This window comes from Lagopus leucura, unplaced genomic scaffold (genome assembly GCF_019238085.1).
Source record: "Lagopus leucura isolate 7727_CA_CO unplaced genomic scaffold, USGS_WTPT01 Super-Scaffold_100015, whole genome shotgun sequence".
Lineage (NCBI taxonomy): Eukaryota > Metazoa > Chordata > Aves > Galliformes > Phasianidae > Lagopus > Lagopus leucura.
Genome location: NW_024962269.1, coordinates 14,552,932 through 14,574,942, shown reverse-complemented (window position 1 = coordinate 14,574,942; position 22,011 = coordinate 14,552,932). Strand labels below are relative to the sequence as shown.

Below are 22,011 nucleotides of genomic sequence, written 5' to 3'. Positions count from 1 at the left end.
TCCTTTTGGCTACTGAGCAAGGTTAGATGGATGAAACATTTACCAGTTAGCTGCAGTACCTGGGAATTTGTGCTCCTCTGTTGTTCACATTGCAGTTCACAAGGTGTGTCTGGGACCAGGCTCAAACACTATTTGCATGTGTAGCTTTTTCAAAGTCTCTGAACTCCTGGTGGTTTCCAGGTGGCTGTAAGTGCTGATGGTGGAACTGGATGCAAAAGCATGGTTTGGGATCCAGTATGGGAGACCAGCCAGGGCAAGGAGAACTGAGTAGGTTGGACTACTGGCTCCAGGAAACCAGTGATACCTTGAGGGACTCCTAATGAAATAAGAACCTTGTAACAAAGACAGGGAAGGGTGCAGAAGAGGCCACAGCCTGTTGCTTGTAAACCTGACTTGTTTTGAAATGGAGAGAGCACAAGAAAGATGGATGCTTGCAAAGAGTGCTTCCCTGATGGTTTGTCCTGTTTCTTAGATACCTTTGCCCAGTGAATTGCCCCATTTGAGGTGTTTGCCTTTCTTCACTCACTGCAGTAGGAGGTGATGCCTGATTTAGAGTAGATGTCTGGGGCTTGGTGAACTCAATCCCTATTCAGTGGTAGCAGATGCTTTTCTTTTGCAACCAGGGCAATGCTGCCCTTCAGGTGACTGCAAGAGCCTCTGCTCTTATGGAAAGCAGGGCAGCGCAGGCATGCTGGGATTATAAGATGATATGATTTCCCCTCAGGAAACCTTCAGCTATGCTGAATTCCCTCGTCTAGGAGAGGAGCTGTTTGGCATCCATCCATATCTGGTCCATAAGCTGAAAACTTAAACCTCTTAAAATTGCTGTGCTGGGTTTCTTTGAGCTAGATTTCTTTTTTTTCTTCTTCCACAGTGAAAAAGGGGAGTTTCCTCGCTTATGCAGTGTAGGGACGAGTTGAGATGGAGGTGCAGTTGGATATTCTTGGGTACGGTCAGCTCTCGTAACTCAGTTTAAACCTCAAATGACCCTGGAGCAAATGCTCTCATTTTGAATTTGAGTTACACTTGTAAATAATAGTTGACTTTAAGCTGAGATGCAATTGATAAGGACAGGTCTGAAAGTCACATGAAGTTTATTAAATTTGATTTTTATTCTTCATTTGAGATATTAACTTCCTGTTAACTTTGAGGAAATGGTTAAATTAAGATTAACAGTTTAACAGCTGAGAAATTGAGGAGGGGATGGAATTCGTCAGATGATTCAAACTGTTCTTTTGTGCACATTTGTATGTTTGTAACTAATGAATGCTTTGGAGAAAAAAAGAAAAATCTGTTAAAGATTCAGCGTTTCAGATCTTGTTCAAAGATGTTGTGAAAATAGAAAGGGCTGGAAAAACAGCGTAACTGCTGGAGCCTGTTAATGTGTGGGAAGGTCCAGAGCCACGCGCAGAGAACACTGAGGACGTTGGATTCCTGTCCTGAGCTAGCCCTCAAGCTATTGCAGCTCCACCAGTGCTACCAGGGGACAGAGGCAGAGCACTGAAGCAGGACAGTGTGATTACAAATGCAGTCCCTTTGGTACTGGTCTAGCTTCAGCGATGCGATGAGGACATTCCTGTTGTTTAGCCTGCAAGTCCCCTAGGGAGGATGGTAGTGTGTAGAAGGCAGCTGAACTAGGGGTGATGTGAGCATAGGTCAGAGATTCTTGCTCGAGTGACCAACGCGTGTAGAAAACTGTAGGTAAGTGAGACGCAGGAAGCGTTTGTAAGAATATTTGTGTGACTTGGAGAATGGAATTCTCCAATGGTAGTGAGCAATGTTGAAATAATTTGTAAATTAAGGATAATCTGGAAGATGTAGCCTCTGTTCAGCTCTGTGTGCATTGGGGCTGTAGTCGTCTCTTAGTTATTATTTTGACTTGCCAGTTAGATTGCCTGCCTTTTTGAGGTGGAAATTATTCCATCCTTTCCTGTTAGCTAAGCTGAATGAGTGTCAGCTGAACGGTCTTGTCATGGTAACTGTGAATCCAAGTTAGATCACTAATACAGATGACAGTGAAGTTCTAAACTCGTCTCAATTCCTGTTATCTTGATGACTCCTGTGTAACAGGTGCTTTGGGGATGGGTAGGCTGGGCAACAGCCACTTGTTTTCTGGGCCACTAGGCAATATGAGTGGCTGGTCCTGTGCATGTGGGCTTTCAGCATGAGAGAAAAGTCAGAGGGAATTTGCCAGCTTTTCATATGCATCTTCCTAGGTAAATGTGGCTCAACAGATCCATAGCACTTTATTTAATTAGACTGATTTCCAGAGACAAGGGAAAATAGTACTGACGGTGATGTTTTACTTCCTTATCTTCAAAATCTAGCCTTTTGTAGCCCATGAACATCACGCAGGGAGGAAGAACTCAGAGTAGTTGTCCAGTGCTGATGTCTGATATCTCATGCTGCAATTAGCACAGCATGGTATGTGGTAGTTGGAAGATGTAAGGGAGGCAATGAGAGGGATGGATTTCTTAAGGAAAAAGCAAAGCAATGACCAGAGGATTCAAATCTGGACCAACGTGTTTGAAAACTCTTCAGAATGCAACTGGCAAGTTGAAGGAGAACTCTAACTCCCTAGGAACACTTTACAGGCTCAATCCTGCAGTTCTTTCCTGCCTGAAACTCTAGTTGGCTTGCCTGATTAAACTTGAGATTGCTTCCTAACCTATTCCAGGGTGAAGACGCATGTCTTTCTCCCTCCATAGGTTTCACAATCCCAAAGCAAATGTGAAACATAAGTCTTTTCCAGTGGTTTAAATTATTTTCACACTTGATGCCAGAAAGTTGGGATAATGTTGGGTGGTGATGAAACTGACTTCTTCTTACATATTTTTGGCACCAACAAAAATGGTTGGCAGCGTTTCAGGAGCTCTGGTGTGTCTTTTAGTACCATGGCACCAGATTTACAGCCCTTCTTCTAAATAATTAAAACCTATATTAAATAAGGGGGTTGGGGCTACCTCCCGACTGGAACATTGAAACAAGGAGAGGAAGTATGGAAAACATTGTAAAGGAGACTGGAAGAATAAGGCGTTGGAGTTTTGTTGTCTTTGAAGCAATTTGGACAGAATTGCCCAACTTACAGAGGTATGCCCTAGGCAACCATGGCAGAGAGAAGCACTGATTCTTCAGCTGCTGCTTCAAAAGTAGTGACCCTATCTGAGAGATCCTCCTCTCTCACTGATGCTGTTCAGTTTGTGTTGTCAGAAGACGAGAGCTCTCATTTCTCTGAGAGAAATTTCTCTTGCTGGAAATACTGGGCCAAAGGGATTTCCTGGGTGTACGTGAGGACTGAATTTGGCAGGAAGGTGTGGAAATGTACGATTTACAGTATGTATGTAATGTGTGTTATAAATCATATTAGTACAGTCAGATGTTGAAATATGTACTATTTGCACGTATGTGCAGAGCAGTTATTTAGGTTGTTTTCTGGCTGGCATGGAACTCGGTGATGGGATGGGGGGAGTCTAATCTTTGTATGTTTAGGATGGATGTTACGCAGGGGTTCTGTAGGTTACAATCTTGTAAGTCCCATTACCTACCAGGTGTACCAAAGGCACAATCTGATGCCTCCCAGCAGGACATGTGATGCCTTTGGTTACTAGCAGAAGAAGTTGGATCAGACCTACAGATTACTTCCAAGGGACTGTGTTACAAAGAGCTGTGTTTCAGGGCGTTCAATTGCTATACAAATAAACATTGGATTAGTACAATGGGAAGCAAGTTTAAAAACCTTCACTGCACATAGTTACTTTCTCTAATGTGTTATGACAGTGTTGATTATTAAACCTGGAAGCTTTGTTAGGTGATATCTTTGCCTCCACTCTTTTTCTTATGTTTTGGAAAAGGAATAGGGAATGCATACAAACTCTACAAACTACTGGTTGCAAGCAGAGGAGGGCTGTCCTGGGGCAGAAACTGCCTTCCAAAGATATTCTTGCAGTCCTTGTGTATGGTGACTTGACTTGGTGCAAGAAAGGCAGAGTTGTAATGCTGGCCTGTGGAGTCTTACTTAGCCAGGGACTTTGCCTTCCCTGTGTTACTTATTCAAGGTAGGGTTGAAAAGATAATCACTGGTAAGGTACAATAGGCCACTCTCTGTGTGGCCTCTTGCAATTAGTAAGAGGTATTTTGTCCTCATACTAAAAAATGTGAGTGGTTCTGCAAGAATGATGCACGTAGCCAGTCTGCTGTTTGCGGGAAATCTCTTCTCTCTGCTGAGGTAATAAATGCCACTTGATAACAATGTAATTTTAGCTGCCAATTAGAATGGTGGTTATGAAAGCATTTATGTTAGTAGGGTTTATTTGTTCTCATGTGAACTGAACACGGACATACATCTTCATGCTTCCAGCTGGAGTAGTGTTCTACTTGAGGGGAGAGAGAAGTGGAAGAACAGGTGTTGACAACAATTCTTGTGTGGTTGGTTTTTTGGTTTTTTTTGGACACGTATAGTAGCTTTGCATAATGGCGTTCCTGAATATTACTATATAATCAAAGATAAATAGGGAAAGCAGAGGAAGTTCCTCACTGTGTATTATGTAGATTGAACAAGATCAGTATTCACTTTTCCTCACACTGTAAATAACAGTTGTAGGGAAACGATCTGGGGAAAGACTGGGTTGATAGAAATGGTTAGGATAACAAACTGATATCCTTTTTTCATTTCCTTCTGTTGTGGACAGGTTGGCTATATTCAAATTGGATCAGAGCACATGTTAATACAACCAGTGAATACATCAGAGACCTCATTTAGCGGAAAAGAACACTTCATCAGACGTAGACGATCCACAAAATCAAGCCATTCTTTGAAGCACATTCCTGATGAGCACTGCAAGGTTGTAGCAGGTGAGCTTGAAGTAGCTCGGAAAGCAGCCATGAATATACAGTTATAGTTGTAACTGTTGTTCTTCAGTGTATGTCTCTATTTTGTAACTTGAGTGTTGTGACCACAGGAAGTAGTGAAAAATGGCGTGTGCGAATGAGTACCTCTGCTTCTTCAGGCAGAAGGAGCCACATCACAAATGTAATTAGGTACATGCTGTAACCTTTGATTGGTGAGGAGATGAGCTATAACTTCTGCTTCACCTGTGTGATGTAGTTGTTGCACTGGAAGGAATTGACAGCGTTTTTAGCAAAGACCTAAATCTTGAAACTGAAGTTGGTTGAGGGCTGCTTTTTCATCTCAGCTTTTCACTGGAGCTGTGACACTGCAAAGATGTAGGTGCGGACAGAACAAAAGTGTCATTTTGGGTAGTTTTATGTCATTTAATCAGAAGTATTTGTTGTGAAGATTATATCCAGGAATCCACTTAACAGGACAAAAAGATATCCGGAGGGGGAAAAGAGTCAAGCAGTTTCTCTTACGCTTTCCTTTTCAGCTTCTCATGTGCCATCATTTCTACTTCTGTCTAGAAGAACACACTGTCCATAACAGAATGCATCAGGGTGCATTGTCAGCTTGCAGACTTCTTCATTTTTGTTTCTTTGCTGATGGTTGTTTTAGCTTTCTTCCTGTCTTTCACCTTCTTCCAGTTAAGGCTGCGGAGGGCACTTAGTGTGTGTGTGTGTGTGTGTGTGTGTGAACTGTTAAAAATCTTGTTGTGTTCTCATGTTTAGTAGTTAAAACAGAAAAAATGCAGTTGTCACACTTTTCACCACCATCTAGGTGTGCTGTGTACAAGGGGTATTTTCAATGAACTTTACAGAGTCATTTCTTTATATTCTTTTCCTTTTATTCCTCTTCTGTTCCATTACCTCATTAGTATTTCAGCTTCTGTCTTCTGCTGGATGGGCTGTGTACTAAATAAAGGCAGCATGTTAAGGTATCTGTGTTATCTTCTACTGGGCTATTAAAGGGACAAAATAGGAAGCAGAGATGGCAGGTAAAATCTGACAGGTGTAAGATCTATGAGTATGGAACAACAGATTGGTCAAAAACAATCTCGTGGTTAAACATACAGGAAAATGGCAGTAAAAAGAACACGAAACTTTTTTTTTTATTGGCAAAAGTAACAGAAAAGTGAAAGAACTGAGTGGAATTGGCAACCATGAGCTTAATAAAGTTTGGCTTTTGTATTTAACTGGAGCTGGGGATAGCATGTGCTTTGCTGAGTCTTGTGGGAGACCAGGGTGGCTTTAGGTGAGGGGGAAGTGAGAGAGAGAGAGAAAGACACACACACACGCCCCACATTGTGTAGGGCTTTGCAAAAGAGCTACAAGCAGAACTCGGCTCCCCTGGGTGCTGGTTCTTTGCATGAAGTGCAGGCCGGTTAGGCTAAGAGGGGAACAAAGCGCTCAGCTGCGGCGCGATGGGGAGCACTACTTGCTTATGCAAACAGCCACTGCTTCAAGTAGCTGTGTCATAAAATAACGAAATTGCTCATGGGCTTTGCCACTTAAAGGCAGACTCTTGAATGTTTTTCATTGTTGCGGGGAAGAAATGTAAGTCATGGCTGTTAATAGGCTTAGCACATTAACGACCTAATTGACTCCTGTCTGGTTTGGATTAACTTTTGTGCACAGGAGTTCGGAAACCAAAGAAAAGTTAATCCTCTCTGACATACAAAAGGTCTATTTGTAATGAAATTGTGTGGTGATGGTGATCTTGGGGCTTGCTTCCAGAGTTTTTCCTGGTGTTTTCAAAGCCACGAAGCTGCCGGCTTGAGCATTGTCCATTTCTTACCTGTTTTTCTTGAATTTCTAGAACAGATAAGAATCACCTTTAAAGGTGCTTTTTTTTTTTTTCTTGAAATTTTATAACTCATCAGTGTGTAACATGATGTGGAGTTGTTTGGGGTTCAACCAAAATACAAAGTATCGCATGCTATATTTTAATACGAGTTATTGAATATCTAAATCTAAATGGAAATCTGAACAGGGCTAGTGGAACTCAATGGCAAAATGTATTGGCGGAGGGGTGTCCTGTGATAACTAAACTTAAGTGATTGAGGGGGAAGAGAAAAACTAACCAAAAGCCTGGTGATACAGTAACTTGTGTGAGTACTTGTAGGGGTGAGGGGAGGGAAGTAGTTGAGGAAAGCAAAATGAGCTTAATCAGGAAGTGCCATGTGTCAGCACTGTGAGTGAGCTTTCCAAGAGCATTCTCCTTGTGTTTTCTTCATAGACCCAAGTGATGGCAAAGGAAAGCTGAACTGATCAGTCCCTTGGGGCTAGGTAATGCAAGCAGTCTGGTTTGATAAAAGGTTAAAATCTCTGAAACGACTCCTTTATTTTAAGAGGCATAACATGTCCTACAGCACTACAATTTTCCAGAGCTGTGGGAGAGTTTTGCAGGAGCTAAACTTCTTCTGGTATAATTTGTATAGGAGGATTAATCTGTCTGTTGTCAGAAGTGGAAAAGCACTTCAGGTCATGCATGACTGGATCTCTGAGATCTGAAGCTGAAAGTGGCTATTAATGGGTTAAAAAATCCCCAGTCTGTTGGTTCTTTTGTCTGAATTCTGAAGTGCTCGAGCAGCAAAGGATGGATCCAGCCATCGTAGGCCAGGTGCTAGTGTTAGTCATATGATATGTGTATCTGTAGTATTTTTATCACCTGTCATACAGCAGGAGGAAGAGTTCAAGTCGCAGTGCGTGTTTCTGCACAGGCATGAACATGAGCCCCTGTGAGGCAAACAGAAAACCCATTAGAAGATTTCCAGGTGCATATGCTGTGAGGGGGAAGGAAGGGAAGGTTGGGTTTCATTAGCTCTGAAGCATGGCGTCATTAGAAACATGGGAAATAGCTTTGCACCATTGATGTGAAACACTTCTAGAGATGATAACCAAAGAATCTGGGCTGAATTTGGGGTACAAATGTTATCACATGCTGTTCTGATTTTAAAAATGAGCTTGACAACTCTTTTGTCAAAGGTCTTGTACAAGTGATTTTTCTGGAAAGAGAGTGGAGTTGCAGGGAGTTCTTATTCTAGGCTTTAATACATATGAATAAGAATATTTCGATGTGTGAGCCAAGCAGAGAGAAAGAAAGAGGCCTCTGTTTCAATGCATCATACATAACTTTTGCAGTGCCTTCAGGTTAGGCCTGGAAGTTTGTGCATAAGCTTAACTTATTCCCAGGCTCAATATGTAGCTGCAGGGCTAATTTGTTTTCTAACAGTGACTGTCCTTCCCCTTAACCTAGTGCTTTAGAGAAAGTTGTTAACTGGGAAGAAATGAGCAGAGCAGGAAGGACTGGTGGAGGACCGTATGATCTCCTTTATTAACACCCTAAAACTTAGAGAGGTGTTAGAAAATACCTGAGGCAGGGCTTTTTTCATTGCCCCATCTCTCTGTGTTCATATATATGTATATACACAACAAAGCTGTTTGCCTGTGACAATATGCATGGAAAAACAATGGTTTAACACTTGCTGACATCTCAGAACTGCAGAGTGGTTTGGATTGTCAGGGACTTCTGGGTCCATCTGATCCAACCCTGCTGCTCAGGCAGGTTGCACAGGACTGTGTGCTGGTGATCCTTGAAGATCTCCAAGGAGGGAGACTCCACAACCTCCCTGACAACCTCATCTGATCTGGTTGTATATCTTACATATTTCCTATGCCTTCAAAGTCTAAGTAAAAGTAGTGTTTTGTGTTTTAATTCCTCACAGTTGTTGGGGTTTTTGCTGCTTTTTCTTTTTTTACTGAGGGGGAAATATCTGTGTTGAAGATGGAGTGAAAAAAAAAAAAAAAAAAAAAAAAAAAAAAAAACGAAAAGCCTAGGAATCTCTTCTAACTGTGTTGTAAAATTTTGTTTCTTTGGGAAAAATAAGCTCTGTTGTAACTCTTCCAGAAGTCTCCAAGAATGCATTAAAGTCCCTTTACATAGAAAGGATTTGATATGAAATACAGCCCATAAGTATGAGTGAGAGCAGTTTGTCTTTGGAGGGTAGGTGGTTATTTCATGTTTATGGTGTAGACCTCATAAATTACTTGTGAATGTGAGCTTGCTTTAAACCCCCTTTTGTCATGTTGAATGAACCAGTTTTTGTTTAATGCAAATGTGCTGCCTGGAGGGAGGTTAATAGAGGAAAATAAACACAGGAGGATCAACATCTTAATTAAGAAAATAAATGCATTGCTTCTCTATCTAGTTATTTTTCAAAGTGTTTTAACAATTGATCAAAGCTGGCAATAATTTAAGTGCCAGGTATTGAATGCGGGGAATGGTTTCCCTGAACAGGTATAAATCCTAAACACATGTTACTGTTATGTTGAATTTTCCCATCTTTAATCATTGTCTTTTAGATGTGTTTTCTCTGCAGTTTTGACTTGGCCTGAAACAGCAGTTGTTGTGGCCAAAAAACATGTGCACTAAAAATAGAGAGATGTAATGCAACCTGTGTTAGTCCATATTAGGAAGCATCTGTTGAAGAATTAAAGCAAGGATTTCAACAATGCAGAAGATGTAACGTGATTAAGTGTTTGCAAGTATTGATGTATTCCCTGTATCAGTAATTAGATCTTCCAGGGCGTTGCTATGGGAGTATGTCATGTGTGGGTAAATCCTTTGGTTTCTCCACGTCCCTGGTCTTCCAAGCAGGGAGTCTTTTTTTTCTTCTTTTCCCCAGCAAGTGTGTGATTGTTTCCTTATGGCTGACAAACAGCAGCCTTTTGGATCAGTCTACCATTCAGAAGTGGCCTTTTCCATCGCATATGGCAAGGGAAATTTTATTGTTGATTTGTTCTGGATGAAGCCCTCAGCACAAGGACAGCATGGATAATATGGAGCAGGAGGCGCTCCAGGTTTTTCTTCGTCTACTGTCAAGGTGCAAAAAAGATGTACCGATGTATGTAGTTAATGGGTTTCTTCCTTTTCCAGAGCAGTTGCTGAAGTAGAACTTACTGCTCCTTCACTTGGTTCCTGATGAAAATTGATGGTAGTTTCCACTGGAACTTGATATCTAAACTGGCAGATGCTGATGAGCTAGAGTGTCTGATGTACATCATCCTTCTCTCAGCATGTTTATGGCTATTCTAGTGGTCATTTTGGCTAGGAAGGCAGACAGGTGGCTCCAGGCAGACTAAGATGCATTGCTTACCTTTTAGCTGTCTTTGTTTTTTCCATATTGTCATAAATCATAGCGCAGGCTTGGAGCCAAGAGTTGGGAATTGGAACTCTGTTGGCTCTGCTTCCTGCTGTTTTTTGACTTGTGACCTTCAGCAGATCTCTTGGGATCTTACATGTGAAAAAACCTGTGTTGGGCACCTATGTGTTTGTGTGACCAAGATGGGAACACCTTGTGGAAGGTTTTGCCTTTGTTCAAAAGTTCTAAGCTTCCTTTGAGGTAGTTTGTAATTCTGAATCATCAGCTAATATGTGTCCCAAACTGAGTATGCAAGACTGAAAGCATTAAAAATTAAAGGTTGTTTGGGCTACGACCTCTAACCTCCTAACTCTTAAGCACCTTCTTTATTTAAAGATTAGATCTACTAAGTCTGAGCTGGCTGAAGTACTGTGAGGCTTTGGCTCTGACAAGTTGATCCTTGAACTGGCGGTTTCTTTCTGTGATCTGTTCCCTATGTAGTTTGACACATGTATATGTAAGGGATTAAAAATAACTATTACGCTGTTTTTCACTTCAGTTTGACCTGCAGATCCAACACATTTATTGGAGATAAACTGCATTCTTTACTGGCTTTTGCATATCCCCAAAAATGAGTTGACTGGTGTCCGAGGAGGTCTGTGCTACCTCTCTCAAGGTGTAGGTGCAATAGTGGGGCCAGGCTGTAAGCGCAGAGCTCCTGGTTTGGTAAACCTGGACTCTTTCACCCTCAGCAGAAGTGATTGGAGTTGAGCTACCGTACCTTAGGATTGGTAGGGTTGAAAGTTGTGAAAACATTCTTTGCAAACAAAGCACGTTTGCTAAAGACTCATTAAAACAAAATAAACCTGGAGGCTGGTGATGCTATTTTTCACAGCATAACTGCAGCCAAGTGTTTTGTGATCTCTAAAGCCCTGAAAGGGGATTAAGACTATGCTTTGAGTGGTTTCAGATCTGCTAAGTTTAAGTGGTCAAAACTGAGGACTCTGAGTTCGCTCTTACTTATATCAGCCCTTGTCATTTGGATCTTAATTATATTTGTGTTACAGGATCTTCCCCCATGGCCCCAGGCAAGTTGGGACCTTTGTGTCTGTCACAAGCAAAGGAAATCAATTCTGCTTCAGAATACAACTAGTAACAGAGCAGATCAAATATAGGAGGAGGAACCGAGCCACAGAGGCTAAGAGGGAGTGACAGAGCAGGTATTTCCATTCCCACTTTAACAGTCTTACCATTAAACAATGCTCAATGTGCCTGCTTTGTGTAACATCAGGTTTTCTCTGTCTTACAAGAAAGTCCTTGCTTCCAGTTGCTTGCAAAGCCTACAGGGGTGTGCTTTTAAAAAGAGATGAGTGTACGTAGTTGAGGAGGTGGCAGTTTCTGAAGCTCTGCTAACAAGTTGATCCAGTGAGCTGGTAGAGGTCATAGTGGCTGTCCTGTACTACACTGACCTTTTGTGAAAGACAGTGTCCTAACACGTGTTGATGACTGTTTTACAGAGCAGAGTTTTAACTGATGTGTCTAAGCCACAGGCTAGCTTCAATAACAGTCCTTGTAATAAAATCTCCCTGATGTTTTGGATGGAACACAGAGTTCATGACTTCTTTCTCAAATTCTTGTTTGCTGATGTGTCAGACAAATAGTCATGAATTTGTGATTTGCTATGGAAGTGGTCATGTAAAGAAAAATAATGTTTTTGGGAGGTGGATTAGGGAGCAAGTGATCATTCTACTATGCAGTGATTTTTTTTCTACTTGTTGATGCATGCTTTTGTCTGCTATTCTATTCAGAAAGAAATTGGGAGTGTATAATCATTTTGTGTCATTGGGCCTTAAAAATAAAGAGGACAGCTGAGGCTGTGTTACTGTTAGCTGTAATTTGAATGAGCAACCATTTCTTTTTCTTGAACTTCAGATATCCTGCTGATACCAGTTAGCTGCTGTATACCTTGAATCCCAAGTTTTTAGTGGATACGTAGAAGTCCAGAGCAGAAGGAGAATGTTTTGATGTAGTCAGGCACTGGTGAGGAGGCTGCATGTTCCTGTGGCTGGAAGTAGATTGGGCCATGCTGGCTGTGGCTGCAACTTCACTGGTGTCTGTTCTTAGTTCCCTTCTTCAGTTCTTGCTGGTGTCCACTGAGAAGTGAATGCCATAAGGAAGGTGTCAAGGAAACAACTGTGTCAAGCAAGGCCCTTGCAGCTGAAGTGTGGTTTCTTCTTTTTTTTCTTCAGGAGATCAGTGTTTTGAAAAGAACCTCTCTATTGTTGTATGGATGAAAACTGCAGCTGCAAGGTAACCACTGCACAGAGCTTTGGATATAATGCCCACAGGAGCCAGTGGAGGGATGAGTGCCTCTGAGTTTTGAGTTGAATTCCATGGTGATTTCACAGGTCTGAGCTGTCCCGAGATCCTGGTTGCTCCTTTAGCTCAGGCTGTGCTAGCATATAATCTTCAATTGGGCTGACTTCTGCAGCGAAGGTTTTGCTCTGCTGGAAGACTCAGAACTCTGGTCTGGTTCACATTTTGTCTTGCTTCTAATCTAAGCAGCTTGACCCTCAAACTGGGTAAATCAGGGTACCGATCTGTACAGCTTTTGGGGTGATGCTGTGCTGTCAGTCTTTTGAGGAAGCTGTTCAATAAAATATTTGGAAGTAGCACTGCTGACAGACCCAAACATGAGGAATAGTTTTTTCTTTTTTTTTTTTTTGCTTTTAGCACATTTCTCTTGGTATATTTTTAATAAATAATAAACATCTTTCGGCCTCCCACACTGTGATCTTGATTCAAACTAAGAAAGAAACCTGCTTGTATTCTCTTTAGATTGTGCTTTTACTCTTGGCTGAGATGAAAACGCCACCAGTAATCCCAATTTCCTTTCTCACCTCCTTCTTGGTTTCCATTTTGCACCTTACCTTTTTGATTTTAAATTAAATCAAGTCATTGTTATTTCTGAAAATTTATTTTAAATTAGTCCAGTATCTGGATTTAATAGCAATGTCCAAAACATGCTGTACATGTATGCTGATCTTTCTTTTAAACACAAACTAGATGACTTTTAGGAGGACTCTGAAATTTTGCTTATTTGTGGTATTTGTCGAACTGCATCCAAGCACTATAGCAAGGTGATTGAAATTGCAGAAAGGAAGATAAGGGAGAAATACCCTTGAAGGGCTAGGAGTGAAGATTGTTTTTCAGAGGAGTATGGGAAATACTGTTGGAAGGGAGGTAGGAGGAGCAGGAAGGGACTCTGCAGTTACAGCAGAGACATGCCAGAAACCAGACAGAGCTTTCGGTGTGTAATTGGAAAAGGTCATTTGGGGTGGTTGCTTTGGAATTGTACTTCTGCTGGGTTGCCGTAAGAAGCACTTGAATGTAAGAAGCTTTTTATTGAGGCTTCAAAATAGCTCTGTTGTGCTCATCGTGAGACTAGGGGCTATATATATACATCTATTTAGTTTTTTGCTGTACTGAGGAATATTTTGAAGACTGCTGGACTACTGAAGGTGATATGATCTTGCTGCTCTGCAGATGACTAGTCATAGAGAGGTGGGAGCCTGTGAGGAAAAGCCAGCTAATGAGCTTGTGCAGTGCTGCATGCATTTCATGCTGAGGATCCACTGGTGTACCTCTCTTCTGTCAGCTGTCCTGAACTCTGTGTAATTGTTGGTCAGATAGTCTATATAATACACTGTGAAAGTGACAGCTAGAAGAGAATGTCACTTGGGCCTAGTCACGCACAGCATGTATGTGCTGTGCTGTAGACTGGCCGTTTCAGCTGTTATTTCACACGAATTTGTCTGAGCTCTTAAGCAGGGAACACCTGACTCCTAAAATAGTGCACGGTTTGGTTATGCATGCTCCCCTGAATGTAAACTCCTCTGACAGCCTGCTGCCCATGTTTTATGGCCTCTCATGCTTTCATAATAACACTTAACATCTGCACTACAAAATTTCTAACATCAATTTGTTCAAATAAAGAATCCACCAAGCATTTAATCCTTGTTTTAATGGCTGATGTTTATTTTAGTTTGGGATTTTGTATACTCGTGGAGCGTTTCTTTGCCCATAGTCCATAAATCACAAAGGGCAGGAGTGAGACTTCCCTCTGTGCTGGTTTCTTTCTGAAGTGAGGCTCTGGAGATTTTTGTTATTATTTTTGCTACTTCTGTACAGCTCGCTTATCTCAGGTAGGAGTTGCAGATGTGTTTAATGAGGTTTTTTTCCTGTTTTTGATCTCCTTTTTACATATCTCTGGTACAGAATGCTTTTTGCTGTAAACCTTCTCTCTTTGTTCTGTCTGTGATTGTTCATCCATGAAATTAGTAGTTTTGTGTTTTGTCCATGTGCTTGATTATGCTGGAAAATTGTTGATGTGTGTGGGAGGCAGGAAGATGCAAATAGAGACCACTCAGAAAGTAGCTTTCTGTGAATGAAGAAAGGCAAGTTGCCTTAAGCAGAATTTGCAAAGTTGAAAGAAGAAAATAAAAAGAGGGGACTTGCGTTTGAGTTTGTGTTGCTTTGCTGTACCTCCTCAGTAATGTATCATTAATGGCTACCTCAGCTCTTAGTAGGCTCCTTTGAGTCCGCTGCACTTTGCCTGCTTAAGTTCTCAGTAAGCTTGTGGTTAGAGACTGTTAGGGAGAGAATGAGGGTAAGAGTCCAGATTCTTGATGTTAGGTCACTCTGGCTGTGTTTCTAGCTGAGCCTGTGGGGTGGTAGTTTTCCACACACAAGTTCTAATCCCTGCCACCCAGTGGAAAGCAGCCAATCCACAATTTCAAGTAAAACTCACAAAGGGATGGAGTCCAGAGGCTTTGTGTGAACCGAGACTCCCCAGCAATTTGCCAGAGGTCCCTTTGCTGCTGCTTTCCAGAAATCACACTTTAGTTTTATACAGCTGTTTTCTCCAAAGAGGAGCTGAGCGCAATGGGCCAAGCCTTGCCAGTGCTCTCATCTGCCTTCAGAGGAGGGACTGCACCAGGCAGTTGCATGGCGAATGACCATGGCATGACCTTTTCTCTACAGAATGCACATTGCAATCTGGCATAGTGGCTTCCTTACAGACAAAGCGGTTTCTTTTCAAAGATAAATTTTTGAAGTGGCAACTGTGAGGGCTCTAAACTTGTTTTCTTCAATTAAAGCACTTTTTCATTACATATTTAAGGTCAGACTGAGACTTATTTAAATGAAGGCCTAGATCCTCATAAGAGCAAGATTCTCTGGAGGGAAGAGATCTATACCAGCTGAAAACAGCAGCGAGTTAGCAAAGCAAGAATTTGATGGAGGAATTCTGCTGTTTCCAAGAAGGTTCTGGTTGGCAGCAGCAAGACCTGGAGAGTCTGTTCTTACTGGAATGATCTTCTGCTTCTCTGATTTCCAAACCCACCCTGCACCTCCCCATTATTTAAATGATAACCTTGAAAATCCTGCAGCAAAAGATGCAATTCTGCAGAAGGAGGGAGGTATGGGCCCACGAATAGAGTGGAACAGAATGAAGAACAAAACAGAAGAGCATGGGGGTATTTCACAGAAGTTCAAGTCATCTCTGTTTCATGTCTTTCTATGTTTTATTTTTTTGCCTTTCTTGAGCGCTTAGAAATATGCAGATTCCCTGTTCTGAGGCAGCTTTGTCTGCAGTCCTTGTCGAAAGAAGCCTTGAAACTTGATAATTTTAATCTTTGATTCTAGCTCCCATTATTTATGAGCACCTCAGGATTCTTTTTCCTCTTGTCGAGAGGCTCCTGTCTGTCTTGTCTGACCCAGGGGGAATATTTCCAAACCCTTTTTCAAAACACTGAAATCAAATTTCATAGTCGTTGTCTCAGTTTAAAATATATACCAAGTGTTGACAGCTGATGCCTTGGGCACAAAAGCACGTACAGAGCAATGCTGGAATGACTGCTAGACAACTGAGAACAGGGTTGGAATGCAAATGTGTCTATTGACAAGTCAGGAAATGGGATAAAAAGACAGTGTCCATTTCAGCATGGCTCTGGGACAGCTACAACTGGTAGAGATGGTCACCTTGAACGCCAGGAGGTCTGGGAAATTGGGGATCTGGATGCTAGAGCATCTACCAGGTTGGGAAATTCAAGTGGAAATATGTGAGACAGCTGGTAAATAGGCTGTGGGATCGCTGAGCTTAGGTCAGTGCCCCTTGTTTGTGCTGCTTACTAAGAGAAGGTCTCAAAATAAGTCTGCAGAAAACTAAAAAGGGACTAACTGCTTTGGGAAACAAGCAGCATGTGTAATGAGATGAGGTATCTGTCTGATCATCCAGAATGATTTATCCTGTGTCACTTTTGTGTTGACTGTTACCTTTACAGTGTTATGGGACCTTTTCTATGTTCTGCTCCCTTTTTCACTGGAAGAAATTGGTGCTAACAGCAGTGTCAGTATCTTATCCATAGCATGCTGCAGGCTGAGCAATAAGCAGATATAATTTCTGTGAAGCCTTGGCATTTGTATTTTTTCTGTAAAATACATTTGTTTTAATGACTTCATTTGCTTTTCTTTCATTTTACAATTGAAAACATGATTATATTTCTTGTGACTGAGATGGAGTTGATATAACTTCAGATCTGAACTTGATTTCTCCTTTCATGAGCAGTTAATGTCTCAACTGCTTTGCACATCTGCCTTTGAGCTGTGAAACAGTTCATTCACCTTTCAATTTGGAACAGGACAACTTACTAATGTATTAATCTCTCATTTTGGAGGAGAGGAGGTTTAACCTAACTGATGTGCTTTAATTTTTGTGTTAGCAGTAGATGACCTAATGCTTTATTTTGCAGTCCTCAGCGTGGGTCATACTTACAGATTCTTATAACTTAAGACCAGTAAGGATCATCTCGTTTAGAGGTTCCCTGCTTTTGGTATTTGTGCCACAATAAAGAGGCACGTGAGCTCTCTGCACGTAGGTGGCCAATGACTGCAGCTGCTGGTGCTGGTGCTCATGCCAATAGCAACAAATGAGCAAAGAAAGCTTGAAACGGTCTTATCTAGCCTGACCCTCTGCACTTCTGGGTTTTATCCAGAGACTTCTGCAGTTGGCCAATAACATGTGTACCAAAACAATCTGAATTTAAAGGAAAAAAAAAAAGTGATTAGAGCGTCATCTTTGTCATACTCTCTGTTCTGTGAAATTGTCATACTCTGTGTTCTGTTAAATTGCTATAGTAACGCTGGTAGCAAGTTAGAATGAAGCTGATTGAAATACTGGCTCCAGGAATATTTTACAACTTCCTTGGCTTAGAACAGCCTGCAAATTCTGCAGTGTGTTGTATCCCACAATAGACTCTCCTATCCTGAAGTTTTCTTCAGTGGACTTTTCATTTCTTAGAGCTTGTAGTGGAATTACATTGTTGTGGAATGTTGTTTTTTTTCACAAGCAGGACTTCCAATCTCTGAAATTTTTGAAGTGCCTGACTTCTTGGTTTGAATTACAGCTAATTCTTTCCTGTTTTGAATTTTTTTTCCATCCTCTTTCATGTTTTCATGAAATCTAGTGATTTCATATAGATCTACTCACAAATAAAAAAGCACATGCAGCAGAGCGTGTAAGTTGCTTATTTTAATCTGCAAATAACTTTTTAATTAAATGTCATTGAAATCTGAATTTCCTTAAGCCTGTTTGCTGAAAAGAACATAAACATTTTACTGTGACTTGCCAGCTATAGAATTCCCTGATAGATTTTTTTCTTTTAGAAAAGAAGAGGCAAAAGAAGATGAAATCAACCAGTGACTGGAGGGAGAGAAGAAACGCCATTCGGCTTACCAATGAGTACACGGTAGAAACTTTGGTGGTGGCAGATGCTGATATGGTCCAATACCACGGTGCAGAGGCTGCCCAAAGATTCATCCTCACAGTTATGAATATGGTGAGTATGCACTTTATTGTCAAAAGAAGCAGCAGGAGTAAATGGATTTTATCTAGGGTAGGTTAAAGCTGGCTTTCTTGGCGACTGTACTGGGCAACTGTTTTGACTTTGAGGTATGAGGAAGGGTTTTATTTTTCTCATGTTACATCTCACTTCTCCCTCATCTGTGTGATTCCAATGACATTACAATACGAAAGCTGTTCTGAAACTGACCTTGCGATTTTTCATTTGGGAAGCATTCCATGGTTATTCAGGAGTGGTGTGTTCTGCCATATTTTTGTACTCCTGTAGTTTACCTTGGAAGGGAAGTTCCCAGAATAGATAAATGGTCTCACCTGACATGTCTCTTATTTTCTTTATTATTATCATCATTTTCTAAAGATTATATTTCCCAGTGTGTGTTTGTTGTAAGAGGCAGTCAAATTGTTACTGATGACAAGAGATTTGTATTGATTTACAGCAGATGAACTAGCTTGACTTGAAGTCTTTTAGGGACGGTACCTAGCCCAGATTTTTACATAATAAAAATGCTGCCTTCCTTGACATGTAAAAAAAAAAAAAAAACATGTCAAACTCAATACCAGCCAATAGGAATTTCAGCTGATTCCATTCTCCTTTACCCCTGGATTACTTTTGAAGCATGAAGTGTTTCTGCTTGTGCTTCTGAGTAGTCTGTGGAGTTGAGCTTTAGAATAATTTTAGGAATTCTGCAGGAAATCTCCCACAAGTGGCAAGAGTTTTTCAAGTTCTGAGCACATATGCAGTGTGGGTGTTAATTTGTTAGCTGTCCTAGAAGTACTCACCCTCAGCTAACAAGGAAACACAAAATCTCTCACAGTGGATGCTTGCTCACTCACTTGTTGGCAGTGGCAATAAAAAGATAACTGCCAAATTAGATGTGGATGCTGAAAACTCTGCTTAGAGACAGCAGGGGTCCTTCCAGAGGCACTTGCTCAAGGAAATCTTGAAGGAAGTTTGTATGCCTGTGCCCATGCTATTGTAAAATCCAGGCACAGTTCATTCTCCTGACTACAGCTCTGTTGCTGTTCATGAGCAGTAAATTGGCTTGGGGAAAAAAAAAAAACAAAACAACAAACCCAGCTCTTAACAGTAATTGACTGATCATGCTTCCAAATGAAGAGATGAATGACAGCTGCTCAGTGCCTAGCCCAGCCAGGGGACAGCAGAGCTTTTTGAGAGGTCTTATTTCTTCACCAAGCACTGGTGTGAGGGAGCCCTCCTGTAGTGAAATACTTCACTGATTAAGCAAGTATTTTATTTCTAACTAGTCTTTTCCATTAATGAGCTGCTTCTCTGTCCCTTCCTCTACCTTTTATTTTGCCATTTGGCATGCTGTGACAGTAGTCACTTGATAGGACATCATTGCGTTCCTCGATTTAGTTGGATTGGTTTGTAGGAAATGTCTTCTTTCAGCAAATGCATTCTTGTGACCATCCTTTCAGGTTCTGCTGGCTTTCCTGTGTTTAAGGATGTAATTGCTAGGGGCACGAGAGCCTTATTCTTCTCAGTGTCTTCGTTTTCCACACTTCTAAATTCACATATTAGCTTTGCAGTGAGCTGACCAGATGTAAGTTCATCTCTGAACAAATCAGCTTCTTAAGTCGCTTTGTAGCCTGATGCACACTTAGATGTAATGCATGTGTCAGATGTTGGGACCTCCTCAGGGGTGGGTGAATATCTTTTGTTTGCACTGGGAACCCAGGGCAATGAATTTGGCTCTTCAATGTTTTGTCATTGTGCTAATAAACCATTGCCATTGTGCCTGCCAGTTCTGCCGGGACTCAGATCCTTGTGGCTGTGAGAGCTCTTAAATCTTAAGCCTAATCATGTCTTGATTGTTCTAATACCTAAAGATCCATTCTTTCAGTGTAGGTGTTAATGTATCTCTGTCTTCCATGTATTTTTGCCTTTCTCTCAAAATCGTTACATTTAAGGACACTGAGAGGCCAAGTCCTAAACTAGAATTGGCCACAAATGCTGCTCTCTGTCCAGCCTGAGAAGTCCTGTAGTACATCTCAGCAACATCAGCTTGCTCTTGCTAGGTATGACTTTGCATATGGGGATGTGCTGATGGGTTGGAACCTCTAGGCCTGTTTTCTGAACAACTGCTGAAGCTTAATTTCTAATGGATTTAGCTGATAGACTTGTAAGCTAGGTTTTGATGCTTTAGTGTGAGCTCAGCCATTTATTAGACATCAGAGAGTGCACATGGATGAAAAGTATTGGCTGAGGATACATTTATTTGATATCTCCTAAGGTGCAAAGTCCAGCTGAAATGCTTCCCACTGTTAAGTCACTGCTCCTGGGGGTTCATCCGTGTGGTTCTTCTGATGGCTGGTAGGATTTGAATTTGTTCTAGCTTCTCAGCCTTCATAGAGGCACTGACAGTGTCCTTCATCTCTGTCTGCCCACCTGCTTTCCCACACTTGTAGAAGCTCAGTACCTTTCAGGGCTCCTCCTTCCTGAGGAAAGTGGTTGAGAAAGGACAGAAAGCTCAGAAGATACTGAGGAATAATAATTGGCAAACACGTAGATCACGTAATTGCATGAATCCTTTTTATGATGCTATAAAACAAGGTGGAATTTGAGGAAATCAAAGAGAATTTTAGCATTCCATTTGCCATAATGAAAGCAGATCTTCACACTATCAAAAGGGGCTGAAGAATAATTTAGAAAATGTATTTTAGGAAGAGAGATGTGGCTCAGCTAAGCCTTAGCTGATCTTTCAGGCACGCTCTTTGGGTAGTGCTCAAACTAGACATGACAGATCTGTGCGTGTCAGCTCCTTGTTTATAAAATCACTGTTCAAGGGACGTGACAACTGTGTTTCTTTGGGAAAATCCTCCTGATTTCTTTGATACAGTGTCAGTTGTGCTCTCTGTAACCATGCAGCAAAGGCCAGGCTGCTGGGGACCTCTGCTTGCTGCCTGCCTCAATAGATTTCTGTCAGCCTTCTGTGACACTTTAGCTGGGGGACAGGATTTGCCCCATGATATTAGGCAATGCTTATTCAGCTATGCTGCAGGATGGCGGGCTGCCTCTAAAAGAAACCAGAATGTTAATTTTGGCTTGAAGGCTTGCATTTAAGCAAACAGAACGTTACTGGTCAGGGGTATATTAACTCCTCTCTATAAGCCATTACATTTACTGTCAAACCACAAAACAAGCATTAAGAGGTCTTATTAATGCATTTTATATTTATAGACGTTTCAAGCAAAGTGATCTGCCTTCAAGTATTTAATATCTATTTATGTTACAAGAATTTCTGAAAGAGAAAACTACGAAAAATTACAAAATAGTGTTTTATTGCTCCTTTGGTGAATGAAAATCTGGGGTGTGGGGGAGATGTGGGAAGAAATTCCTAAGGGAAAAAAAGCAAAACTCTTCTGCAATCCAGAAATAGCAGGTGGAGCTTCATGGAAGAAATGGTGATGTGTTATTTAATGATGCTCTGCGGTTCTGACCATCCCCCCTGAATAGAGAATAGATTCACATTATGCTTACTTGTTATTTCTGAATGTCATTGTTGAGATGCAAGCCCTTCCATTTAATAAGCTAATATTTGAAGCTGTATGACAGCTTTTCCCAGATGACAGAAGGATTTTGCTCTGAAGTACTCTGTCGTGTATGAGTGGGAACTGAACTTGAGGCTTCTCTGCTTACAGCTGGGGGATGTCAGTGCATTGTCTCTCTCCTGTTTCTCTGAATCTGCTCACAGAACTGTGTTTTTGGAGCAGGTTCTGAAAGGTTAAATGTGCAGTTTTCTTGCAGTTTTCTGCTTTTGTGTTTTTCTTTTTTGTCTGTGAGAAGTGGCCGATAAGGCTAGAAGGAGATTCTCTGTCCTCTTAGACAGGTATACTGGCCTCTACTGTGGCAGGTCTTCACAAATAGAGTCTTTGGCATAGTAATTTAATAGTTGCTTTCTTTGGCCTTGGGATTCTTAGATAAAAGTGCATTTTTGGAGCTTGGGAATAACTGAACGTGCCTTTTTCTGAGAGAGCAGAGCACCCAGGGATGCAAGGATAAGTTGCTATACTTGACTATGTGTTAGGTTTTCC

At 41.3% G+C, this 22,011-nt stretch overlaps 1 protein-coding gene across 3 annotated transcripts in view; it reads left to right on the top strand.

The window, feature by feature from the left end:
• ADAMTS17 (ADAM metallopeptidase with thrombospondin type 1 motif 17) overlaps nucleotides 1-22,011 on the top strand; it is a 165,291-nt gene that overhangs the window by 5,409 nt on the left and 137,871 nt on the right. For 2 of the 3 annotated variants that reach the window (XM_042876110.1, XM_042876109.1), the window contains exons 3-4: nucleotides 4,689-4,851; nucleotides 17,760-17,932. In XM_042876110.1, coding sequence (XP_042732044.1) covers nucleotides 4,689-4,851; nucleotides 17,760-17,932 — 336 coding nt within the window. Of the gene's footprint in view, nucleotides 1-4,688; nucleotides 4,852-17,759; nucleotides 17,933-22,011 lie in introns of those variants that run through there. The other variant, XM_042876111.1, reaches the window with a different exon arrangement.